Source organism: Vigna unguiculata, chromosome 5 (assembly GCF_004118075.2).
Source record: "Vigna unguiculata cultivar IT97K-499-35 chromosome 5, ASM411807v1, whole genome shotgun sequence".
Lineage (NCBI taxonomy): Eukaryota > Viridiplantae > Streptophyta > Magnoliopsida > Fabales > Fabaceae > Vigna > Vigna unguiculata.
Genome location: NC_040283.1, coordinates 19,919,432 through 19,932,458, shown reverse-complemented (window position 1 = coordinate 19,932,458; position 13,027 = coordinate 19,919,432). Strand labels below are relative to the sequence as shown.

The 13,027-nt window shown below is 30.1% G+C and overlaps 1 protein-coding gene across 1 annotated transcript; it reads right to left on the bottom strand.

The window, feature by feature from the left end:
• Positions 1-1,423: 1,423 nt before the first annotated feature.
• Positions 1,424-3,327, bottom strand: LOC114184453 (zinc finger BED domain-containing protein RICESLEEPER 2-like). Its single transcript, XM_028071762.1, has 2 exons — positions 1,554-3,327; positions 1,424-1,473 (listed from the first exon to the last, which is right to left on the bottom strand). The coding sequence occupies exons 1-2, from the start codon at positions 3,325-3,327 to the stop codon at positions 1,424-1,426; spliced, it is 1,824 nt and encodes a 607-aa protein (XP_027927563.1).
• Between the last annotated feature and the right edge of the window lie 9,700 nt (positions 3,328-13,027).

The following is a 13,027-nucleotide window of genomic DNA, read 5'->3' as shown; positions in this document are numbered from 1 at the left end:
AATAACTTATCTTTTCAATCTCTTACAATAGAAGAATATCATATAAAACAATGTTCAGTAAAGCTTGTTGGGTGAGAATTTACTTACTCTCTTTAATTTTTGTAGTAAAAAATTGACTCACTAAATACATTATCATTGCTGAGCTCATATATTAGATCATAATACTATGACTTGGGTCATAGGAAGATTTTTCCATTGAAATATGCTGAGATGACACAAAAAAGATAAGATTGAGAGTCTTTAAGACCCTGAGTCATAAGAATAAAAAAATATCCAGTGTGCCAATTTTGTCCTTCCTTATCTCCATATAACCCTCTTTAGCATCTTTATTTTTAAGATTGAGGTTAATTTTTATCTACTATAAAATTAAAACATTATCCATAAATTAATTTCAGTTGCATAAATTAGTATCTCCAAATTCTTGCATCTTAACTAAATTTTAGTTGTGGAATTATGATGTCTACTATCAATAAAAACTGTTGTTGAACTGTTTGAGATAGGGGTGGACATGGATTGGATATTTAGATATCCGCTCCACATCCAATTTGAATCTAAATATATGGTTCAGATTTTGATCCATATCCATTTTTTTTTGAAAAAACAATTTGGATATATTAAAATCTATATCCAAATATTAGGATCAAGTTAGATATCCATATCTAAATATTTGGATCAATTAAAAATCTAGATTCATTTCTAAATCCATTTTTAATGAAACTTAACTTTTTATAAATTTAATTTTAATTTTAAATTTATATTTTAAAAATAAAATAATTATTTCATCCAATACATAAATATTTTTTAAAAAAGTAAAATAATATATAAAATAATAAAATATAAAAATATTATAAATTTAATAGTATTAAAGATTAAACATAATATATTATTTAAATTCTTAACATTAAAAAAAATTAAAATCATATAATTGTCCATATAAAGTCATTTAATCTTTTAGTAATGAAAATGATTATAAAGTCTTACATCCTCATACAATATCACTAACATTAAAAAATAACAAATCCAAAACATTCTAGAGTTCATGGCAATTTAAAGAGTCTCTTCAAATAGAATGCACTAGCACCCATTCGATTACAAAGTTCAAAATCTCTTCCATGGCTCATTAACTCAAACTCATTAGCAATATCTTCACAACCATCTATATATGAAGTAGCTAAAGTTGGCATCAATCCACTTGTGATTTATCTGAAACATGAACAAATTATTAAAGAAATTTAAATAATCTATTCTAATGATAGATATAATAACAAATCCATATTAATAAAATCATGTTTTAATTGTCATTAACAACTTAAAGTTTTAAGAAAATCACTAAACAATAGAATACAAAGAAAGAGAAGTTATTCACATGAAAAGGGAAGTCCATTCATTACTTACTAATTGCAAGAGGCATTGGGCGTGAGCTTTAACTCAAAGAAATTATATTCTGGTCATCATCTTGTTCAGAAACCAACTCTTTAAGAAAGAAAAAAAATTATCATTAGTTAATACATATTTAATTATAATATTATTACATAATTTAAACATCAACATACCTTGGTCAACATATTGAAGCTCTTCAAAATCATAGTCTAACAATGATGGTGAATGTGTGTCTTTCAACCAATCCTGTGTACAAATAAGTGCCTCTACCTTTTGTTGTGATAAAGAACTTCGATATGGATCAAACACTCTTCCTCCCGTGCTAAATGCAGACTCAGATGCTACCGTAGAAACAGGCATAGCTAATAGCTCTCGTGTTATGTTTGACAAGATTGGAAATCTACATGAATTCATTTTCCACCAATCAAGAATGTTCAAAGTTGTTTCACCAAGCTCTTCCTCTAAATACTTTTGAAGTTCAGATTTGTTTAAAGAGGTTAATCCTGTTGTTTGCAAAAACTTATTCCGACCATATGGATCATGCTTATAATTGGGTACATCAACATATGTTTGTTGTTTGTCATTTTCAGCTCCCCCATTTTGACTTTTATATTCATCAAACAACAACTTTAAGGAAGTATCGAGCCGTGACTTTAACACCCATCCATCATTTGTCTTTTCAGGATCAAAAAGTTGATCAATTGCCCAATTCATATAACTCATCTTGTATCTAGGATCTAAGACAACAACAATTAACAACAATATATTGAACTTGTTAGGTTCACCCCAATATTTCTCATATTTTTTTCTCATTTTTTCAGCCATCTTATATGTAGCACTGCTTGTAGCATTGGACTTGAGGAGATGATTGATCCCATTCCAAATTCCTACCACTTCTAACATGTATATATTACTAGTAACATAAGAGTTACCTGAGATGCGCAAAGTAGCTTCATAAAAAATGCTCAAGAAAGGTAGAATAGACTTAACATACTCCCAATCTTCATAAGAAGGCAATCCAATCCCCTTTCCCAACTCATTAGAATATTTTGTATCATAAAACTCAAGCTCATCAAATGCAATTTTATGCTTGAAAGCAGCATCTAACATCAAATATGTTGAGTTCCACCTTGTTTCAACATCCAAGCAAATATGACCTTTATATTCAATCTTTTGGCTTTCAACACACTCTTTGAATTTCATAAATCTAGAAGGAGATAATCTAATATATTTCACTGCAGCACGAATTCTTAAAACAGAGTTATCAATCTCTTTTAGACCACTACTCACAATTAAGTTCAAAATATGTGCACAACAACGCATATGAGTATAGTCACCTTTCAAAACCGAGTTATTCCAAGACAATAGTCTTTTCTTCAAGTGTTGAACTCCCGTGTCATTTGATGTAGCATTATCTACTGTCAAGGTTAAAACACGACTCAACCCCCATTCATGCAAGCATGACTCAACAAATTTAGCCATGGCCTCTCCGGTATGACTTATTACTTGACGGAAATTCAAAATCCTTTTATGCAAATTCCAATAATTGTCGATGAAGTGGCCTGTTAAACACATATAATTTTGATTTTGAGGTGAAGTCCATGCATCAGTAGTGAGACAAACTCTTTGACAATGTTGAGAAAGAAAATCCTTCAAATATATCTGTTTTGCATTCCATAATGTCACAATATTCCGTGATATGGTATAACGTGATGGGATCTTAAATCTTGGTTGCAAAGCATTTGAATACCTCCTAAAAGCAACATGCTCTACAAATCGAAAGGGGAGTTCAACTTCCACAAACATTTTTACCAGTTCTTCTTGAAAAAGTTCTTGGTCAAATCTACCATAAGAAGGAGAGTTAATATTTCCATCAATTGTTGAAGATGAACCTACTTTTTGTCTCTTATTGGGGTTATTTGGACATCTCAACACATGATTACGCATTGCAGTTGTTCCTTTCTCATATCAAATAAGGATATCACAATACTTGCATTGAGCCCTTTTATCCGATTTTGGTTCTATTTGAATGAAATGATTCCAAGCTTCTGATTGATTTTTCCGTCCCTCATGAGAAGGGGGTCCCATATTTGTAGAGCCACTAACAATTGATGGAGTAGAAAGTGCATGCTCAATTGGTTTTGAGACGGAACAATCATCTTCATGTATTAATGACATTTTTAGAACAATGTTGCCATATTGACTAACCAAGAACACAACCTGGAAGATATCATATCATATCAACATAGCATTTTAAACACAACATGTCAAAACTTTCAATTCCAAAAATCTGCCATTAATTGAGATTTGGTCTGAATATACACTTCTTTAAGGAAGTCAGTTTATAACCAAATACACGGTTGAGGAGTTTATGGTTAGGAGGGAGAAACTTGTAAGAAAGTGTGAGATGATGGAGAAGGACAAGAAGTTCGAGCTTGGCTAGCTCACAGCCTGGAAAAGAGTGGACACCATTTCCAAAAGGCATGTATGTGTTTGGTCTCGGTGGCACCTGCATCATCACATAAAACCAAACTCAAAATCTCTCAAACCCTGTTGAGCATTTCAGGAAACAAAAAAACAGTATTATTATCACACCACTCTATATAAAGAGGTCACTCCCATACACCAACCACACCATCTCATACAAAACTCTGTCACCAACCCTTTATTTAGCACACTATGGAGAAGATAATTGTGGTGGATGAAGGACAAGAAAAAGGAAGTAACATACAATTGGATGAGCTAGATGAAGAAACTGAACAATTGGATGTAGGTGAAGAAGAGCAAGTTAAAGGGTCAGAAATTGATTACATTCTGATTGAAGAGGGCGTAAAAGAGGAAGAAGAAAATGTAGAAGAAGAAAGCAGCATGCTGAGCACAGAGGAGTTGAATAAAAAGTTTGAAGATTTCATTAGAAAGATGAAGGAAGATCTAAGAATTGAAGCTTAACGGCAATTAGTCATGGTTTAACTTAGTAACAAAAAATAGTGATCTTCTTCTTTTCATTCTTAGAGAGGCCTAGTTATCATTTGTGAGATCTTTATCCTTTTCACCTCTAGTTGTATGTAATATATGTATCTCCTGAAATTTTGCACAATTATTTCTCTTCTTATGCAAGCTCTGAATATGAATTCCTGTCATAGGATTTAACAAAATGATGTGATACACCAGAATAGAAATAAATTTGGACAATGTTGTATTCTGGAATATAGGATATGGTCTTAATTGGGTGAAAAGGAAACAATCTTTTATCATGCGACAACTCACATCAAATGATTGATAGCAAAAGTATTTGACGTATCGAAGAGAATTAATGCAGAGTAGATGTGATAGTTCCTATTGTTTTATTAAAGAAAAGATTAGTGATATGAATGCAAACACACAAGTGATTTAAGAATAAAGATTCTTCATATTAAGAAGAATGTCAGTACTATGTTTAAGCAACATGTTTAATTAATTGTTTGTTATCATTATTTATATCATTGTCTGTTATCAGTATTTATTAGTAATTAATTGTCTGTTATCAATATTTATATCAGTGGTAAGAAAACATGTTCAACTGTGGTAAGAAAAAGAATGAAGAAATGCTTACCAATATACAGCAAATCAACAAAGCTGAAGTAGCTTCCAATCACCAACAAAATATAGAGGGACACAATGTTCTGAAAATTTTTTGAGAAGTGAATTCCGAAAAAAATGTTGCCGTCAATGTTCAACATATTCAACAGATCCACCAATAAAGGAGAGAAGAAAAAGGAAAATAGACCTTGAATCGCAGATCGCAGCAGTGTTGAAGCAACAGTGTCGAACGCAGCAGAACCCAATGTGGAAGAGAAAAATAGACCTTGAATCGCAAATCGCAGCAGTGTTGAAGCAACAGTGTCGAACGCAGCAGAACCCAGTGTGGAAGAGAGAAGAAATTTAGGGTTCAAGAATTGAAATCAAGAATAGGGAATACGGTTCAGATAGTTTGGATAAAATTCTGATCCAATATTAAAATTTAGATTTCCCATATTTTGAAATCTGTAAAAATAATATAAAAAACTGATCTAAAAAATATATAAAAAAATGGATATAAAGTAAAAAGCAGAATCTATAAAGTAGTTTTATAATGGACCGGTTCAGTTTAAAATTGGATCAGATTGGGTAAACCAATTTTTTTGCCCACCCTTAGTTTGAGAGATTCTTTTGTTCTATCTTCATTAGTGAGTTATATAGCTTGTGCTCATAGAATTTCTGTTGCTTAGAATTCCTTTGTGTGAACTGTTCCAAAGTCAAATGAGTTGTTATGTTATATTAAATGGTGCTAGTGTTGAGTTCACAAATTGGACTACGTGTTTGGTTGTTTCTGAGCTCTAACCAAAAGCAGTGGTTATAATTTATACACACAACAATGGATCAGAGTTGGATAAATTTTTTATGCACAACAAATGAATATGAGAATGGAGTAGAAGAATTTTTTGAATTTGCAAATATGAATGTTCCGGATAATAATGGAAAATTCTATTGCCTGTGTGTTAATTGTTTGAATGAGAGAAAACTACCAACTAACGTTATTCGGGAGCATGTTCTTTGTGATGGTTTCTTAAAGAGCTACACAAAGTGGATATGGCATGGTGAATTAATAGACATGCCAAGTGTAGATGTGTCTGAAGCAGGAGAAGTTGATTTAGAGATGGATGATCGAATGGAGGAAATGATTCGTGATATTGGACATCATTCCTTTCAACGTGCGAATGTGTATGACAATTTGTGTAATGACGCAGAAAAACCTCTGTACGCAGAATGCACTAAGTATACTCGATTGTCAGCGGTATTAAAATTGTTCAATGTGAAGGAAAGAAATGGGTGGACTGATAAAAGCTTCACGGAATTACTTGAGTTGTTGAGTGACATGCTTCCTAAAGCTAACACATTGCCAACACACAATTATGATGCGAAGAAGATATTGTGTCCGATGGGTATGGAGTATCAAAAAATTCATGCATGCCCAAACGAATGTGTCTTGTACAGGAAGGAGTTAGCCATGTTACATCAATGTCCACAATGTGGGGTGTCACGATACAAACAGAAACATAGTGAGTTTGAATCTGATAGTAAGGGTCCTTCGGCGAAAGTTTTGTGGTATCTTCCTATAGTTCCACGATTGAAACGTTTATTCAGCAATGCAAATGATGTAAAAGTCATGAGATGGCATGCAGATGGACGTACAACAGATGGCCATTTGAGACATCTGGCAGATGGTTTGCAATGGAAGAAAATTGATTCCATGTTCCCAAATTTCTCCAATGATTCAAGGAACATTAGATTTGGACTTGCTACAGATGGAATGAATCCATATGGTAACTTGAGTAGTAAACATAGTTCATGGCCTGTTCTATTAGTGATTTACAATTTACCTCCTTGGTTGTGCATGAAACGCAAATATGTTATGTTATCCTTGATGATCTCAGGTCCAAGACAACCAGGAAACGACATTGATATTTATTTAACCCCATTAGTTGAAGATTTGAAGATGTTATGGGAGGAGGGTGTTGATATGTTTGATGGGTACACTAGTGATTCATTCAAGTTGCATGCCATGTTATTTTATACAATCAATGATTTTCCAGCATATGGTAATTTAACTAGATATAGCACTAAGGGTCACAACTTTGGTTGTTGTAAGTAAACTTTTATTACTTTTATGAAGTTTGAATATATTCAATATGTTATTCTTATATTATTTATTTTCAATGTTTAAGGTATTTACATCATAGATGCACTGAGAAGAAGAATGATCCCATATATGGATTTATTGATCCTATTGCCATTCAAGGCGTTGGGAATAAAAGTGAAGAGGTTCAAAAGTACCTATTAGAGACATTTGATGTTGAGAAAAAAGAAGTGTACTTAGTGCCTTATTTGTAGCAGTAAGAATGTCTTTTATACATTAAATTATATTTATGTAAAACTTAATTGTATATAATGGTATTTGAATCTGTAGGGGTCATTGGCAGTTGCTGGTAATTGTTCCTGAGAAGTTTGTTGTGGTTCTTTTGTGTTCATTACACAAGAAGCCTAACACTTTGAAAATTAAAAGTACATTACAAGCGTAAGTTTTTTTTTATTAACTTATTTTGTGTTATATAATTTCATTTTACTAAGTTCCATATTAGGCACAATTTCAATATACATTAAATTTTACAGAGCGGTTGAGGCTCATTCCAGGTTGCAGGGACAACAAATCACTTCTAGAAAGAAGTTGCAGTTCATTGCGCCAACTGTAAGTAGTTAATCTTCAAACTATTGAAATACAATTATCAAATTTATGATATTATATGAATTTAACTTGTAGTGCTCACGTCAATCGGGAAGTTATGAGTGTGGATATTATACCATGACGCACATGCATAGAATCATATCCGCAAACATTGTTGACTCATGGGATATGGTAATATGTACAATTTATAAATCACATCTTAAGTATTTATCCCTAAAAGATTGTTGACTCAACTATTCATTGTGTAGATTTTCAATGACACATCTCCAATGGATCAAGGAGTCTTGAAGGAAGTTCGTGAGCAGTGGGCTTCATTTCTTTTAAGTGTTTATATGAGATGATGTTAGGTGTTTTATGACTTATATAGTAATTCGTTTTGGAGTAGTATTATATTTCATATAAACATTAGATTCCATTCCATGCAAATATTATATTGAATGAGATTTGTTTTCTGGATGTTTTGGGTAATTATATACAGGTTTGGTATATGGTAGGAAGCATAAACGAATTTTCCATAAAAAAATAATAAATTACTTTTTATACCGGTTGAGGTCATAGTTGGTGTAAAATATGTAATTTTTTATACCGGTTGGAACTATAATCGGTATAGTAAGTCATTTTTTTCTTACATAACTTTCCATTTTCAAGAGGTATAGAAGGTTGGAACTGTAATTTTTTCTATACCGGTTTTAGAAATGGTATAAAAAATAATTTTTTATACCTGTCATGGAACCGATGTAGAAAGATCAAACCTTCTATACCGCCTGCATCTATACCTATGCTAGAACCGGTATAAAAAGCCTTTTTTAACCGGTATAAAAATCCTATTTTACACTAGTGTTATTGCCTCGGTTGATTTTAAACTGAGGCATAAGCATCTATCTACCTCGGTTAGATGTGACCCGAGGCGTATTCCACTCGAAAAACAATCAAATATGCCTCGGTTAAAATAGACCAGAGGCATAAACATCTTTCTGCCTCGGTTAGAATTGACCCGAGACATAAAAGTTTGCCACCAGTTTAAAAATATCAATGTAGCGAGAAAAATATAAATTTTAGGGGGTTTATGCCTCGGTTCTAAGTACAACCGAGGCATAAAAGTTTGAAAAAATTTACAAAAGTGCCACCGCATTTTCATATGCCTCGTTTGCATGTGAACTGAGACATATAGGGCGTTGTAAAAAACCCATTATGCACTAGTGATTTGATGGTCACTAAATATGTATAATATGGTAAGTAGCGGTAAAAAATAAAACAAAAAGTCCTTAATTAGAAACCAATTTTATAAAGCAAAAGTAGCTAGTCATTATACTGATAAATTTAGATACCAATTACAAAATTAAAAATTATTGGTTACTAAAATAGTCATTATTATAAATAAAAATTTATAATTAGTCACTAATTAATTAAAGATTAATTTAGAAACTAATTCATTCTGGTAGCTAAAACTTTTGTAGCTAAATATGGTAGTCAATAAACATATATAATATGGTGATTTGCCACCAAAAATTGTTGGTTGCTAAATATAAAATTTTAGCCACCAAACTAATAACAAAAATAAATATTGTATTAGCGACAAAAAATTGGTGATCGTTAAATATGTATAATAGGGTAATTAGTGGTCGGAAATTTTTTATTGTTAAATATAATACTTTTAGCTACTCAATTATCGATTGAATTAAATATTGTGTTAGTGTTTGAAAATTTGATGGTCACAAAATATGTATAATATTGTAATTAGCGGTAAAAAAAATTAATCACTAAATGTAGTTTTTTTGTGACTAAATTAGCGACTAGATTAAATGTTGTATTAACAACCGAAAAGTTAGTGATTGTTAAATGTTGTATAGAAACAAAAATAGTTAGACACTATAATAACCAATTTAAATACTAATTTATAAAATTAAAAATTATTGATTACTAAAAAAGTCGCTATTATAAATAAAAAATTATAAGTGATCACTGATTAATTTAAGATTAATTTAGAAACTAGTTCATTTTGGTAGCTAAAACCTAGGTAGCTAATTTTTAATGACCAATTTTCTTTGGTAGCTAAATGCATGATAACTAATTTTAAAAATCAATTTAGTGATCAATTATAATTTTTTATATATAATAGTAACTATTTTAGTAACTAATAACGTTTAATTTTGTAAATTGGTATCTAAATCAGTCACTTTAGTTACTAATAATTATTGATCTCTAAAATTAGTCATTATTTAGAAATTTTCTTCTGGTATATAATATGATCATTAGTGACAAAAATTTGGTTATCGTCTAATGTTTTCTTCGAAAATAGTTTTTAGTACTATCAATTTATTCCAATGATTAAGTTTCAGTCAATAAAGGGAATGGAATTATAAACAAACTTTTGTTTCTAATTATCATGCTATTAACTACTTCAATTTTTAGTATTATTAAAGTTAAAAATTGAAAACAATTCTTTTATCTCTATTACAAATTATTTTCCATTATAAATTAATTTAGTGGCCATTTTTTATATAAAATGTAATTTATTCACAAAATATATAAAGAAGAAAAATTAATCCTTAAGTAATGAATATTTATTATTAAATATTATTTATTTAACCATTTGATTTTTTGTATTTAAAATTTGTAAATAACAAAATTAAAAATTAATTTAATGTGTCATTGATATATATATATATATATATATATATATATATATATATATATATGACATAAAATCAGCTAAATAAAATAGAAAAATATTAATAATAATGATTTTAACTAGATAAAATAAATAATTTAAAAATATCAATAATTTAAAATTTTATAATTAATTAGCACATAATTCATATAAATTTTTGAATAAAATATCTTTTAATAATGTTTTGTTCAGAATTTAATTTTTTGTTATAAATCATGTAAAATAAAATCTTAACAAATTTAAGGCTAGGGCTGATGAAACTGCATTCCTTAGTTATTGATCTCATAGTAAATAATTGTTTACTTATGTCATATAAATAGTTCTCTAGAACAATTAACTAGAATAATGTTGAGTAAAACTGATTTACCAAATAACTGGGATGATGTACTGAGTATTACATGTTATGTTCTTATTAAAATTTTTATTAAGTCTGTTTGGAAACTCACTCCATATAAGTTTTTTCAAAGTAACAAAGCCTAATATTTCTCTTTTAAAATATTTTGGTTGTAAATGGTTTGTTCTGAATAATTGAAAAAGAAAATAGTAGCAAATTTGACACCACGTGGATAAAACTAAATTCCTTGGTTTTTTATCTCATAGTAAAAAAGCATGTAGAGTTTTTAATACAATAACTTTAGTCGGGGAAGAATCTATTCATTTTGTCTTTAACGAAACAAACCAATAGACAAAATCTATTGAGTCAGAGAAATCTTCTCCTTATCTTGATGATGGAAGAAAAATAAATAGAGAAAATGATTCCTTCTCAATTATTGAAGAAATAATTGGATATATATGTTTAGTGAAATCACAAGAAGGCAGAGAAGGTAAGTACTTTTTTGTTTGTAGGTGCCTATGTATTTAAAATAGAAAATAGACATGTAAATGAAGCTTTGAAGGACGAGAAATAGTTTTTGGCAATGCAAGAAGATCTACATCAGTTTGAAAGAAATCTAGAAATTGATCTTGTACAGCATTCAACAATGTCTGCAAACCAAACCGCTTAATCCTACTTAAATGAGTTACAACCTAATTCTGCACTCTTATCTTTGATATCTATGTCCAACTTCTTCAATAGGAATTTTAATTCTTCATTGTCGGAATATACAAAAAATTCTTGGAGCCAAGCAATTACGAGTGAATTTTTTTTTCTAATGTCAACATAGTAACCAAAATCTATTTCTCAATTTTGAACTATCAACGGACTTAAAAACTTTGGAATGGAATATTCTAAGCCTAATAACAACATGAAGATCTTCAACGGTCTACCAAGAGTTTGGCAAGAAAAAAGAATAAAAATAGCTAAAGAAAAACCATGACATTATTACATGAGCTTTGTGGAGCATTATTGAGAGTTCATGAAAAACAAGTTCTATAATGTGACAAAAACGATTCTTACTTTCTTCACTAAACAAAAACAAATAAGCAAGTAAGAATTTTAAACCTTTATCATTCTAAAATTCTGCTCAAAATATTTAAAGGTGTAGAAGGTGAAATGACAAATGAAGTGTCAAATAGCTCAGATGATAAAATAGTGAGCATGACCAAGAAAACCAAGTTAATGTTAAAAGGAAAAAACACTTATTGATAGAAAGCACCTTCTTGCCTCAAAATATCAATAAAAAACTTGAACTTTTCCAAGTTTTAAAAAAGAAACATAGAACTTTGTTCCTCTTTGAGGAAAGTTTCTTGATGAAGAACTTAGGAGAAGATTACTTTCATGTATGACTTCAAAAATAAGAAGACAAGCATTTAATCAAATAAATTCTCATTCCTAAAAAGATAACTTTTACAAAACGCAAAGGGTTCTATATATAGATATCTAGCCCTCGTGCACTTCATTTCATAAAAAATATAGGACTAATTAAGCTACACTCAAGAAAAACTTACATAACTCCATGGCTGTATGGAGCATCCAAATTGGCCTCCATTAACATAGTAAGTTCCTTTTAGGTAAATTATTTTGTACTTTTTATATTATTTTCAGGTTTGTTGTCGTTGAATGACACACAAATTTATGTCTCATAAAAAACAAACGACGTAAATTTATGTCGGACTTATAATAGTGTTTGATGTAAATTTACATAGGACTTTCTAGTGTTTGACGTAAATTTACATCAAATATCATTATAGATTCGACGTAAATGTGTCAATTTACATTGAGCACTACTAGGTTCAACGTAAAAGGTTTCATTGCCAATAAAAAAACTACAATAAAATGAGTATTTATGAGTTTGTTTCAGTTTAGTATGTTACATGTCAAGTGAAGGATTTTGATAAAATTGAAGAAGAGTTGGTGAATAAAAAAAGGAAACTTAGGAGAGAGGTTGGGTCACACATTAAGAAGATTGAGCTAGATAGGTTCAAGGGTATTTAATACCCCTAAAACCTGCATACCTTTAAACATGTTCAACTCAATCCCTTTTATACGCAACACTCTAAATTGAAACAAGTTCAGAAATACACATTTCATTGTAGCTTTTTCTATTGGTTGTAGAAATGAATCAAGTTGAAAATCGAGGTTCGATTTTGATTTTAATTGTCATGAAAAAACAATAAAATGCAAACTTTTTTCCATAGCACTGTATTCTTACAATGACAAAGAAAAAAAAACAAAACAAGGGAAAATTTATGGAAGACAACTGAGTTCCCCATAAATAGTCACATTGACAAATAACAATGCAAAGATTAACAAAAAAAAAACTCCAATGGTGAAG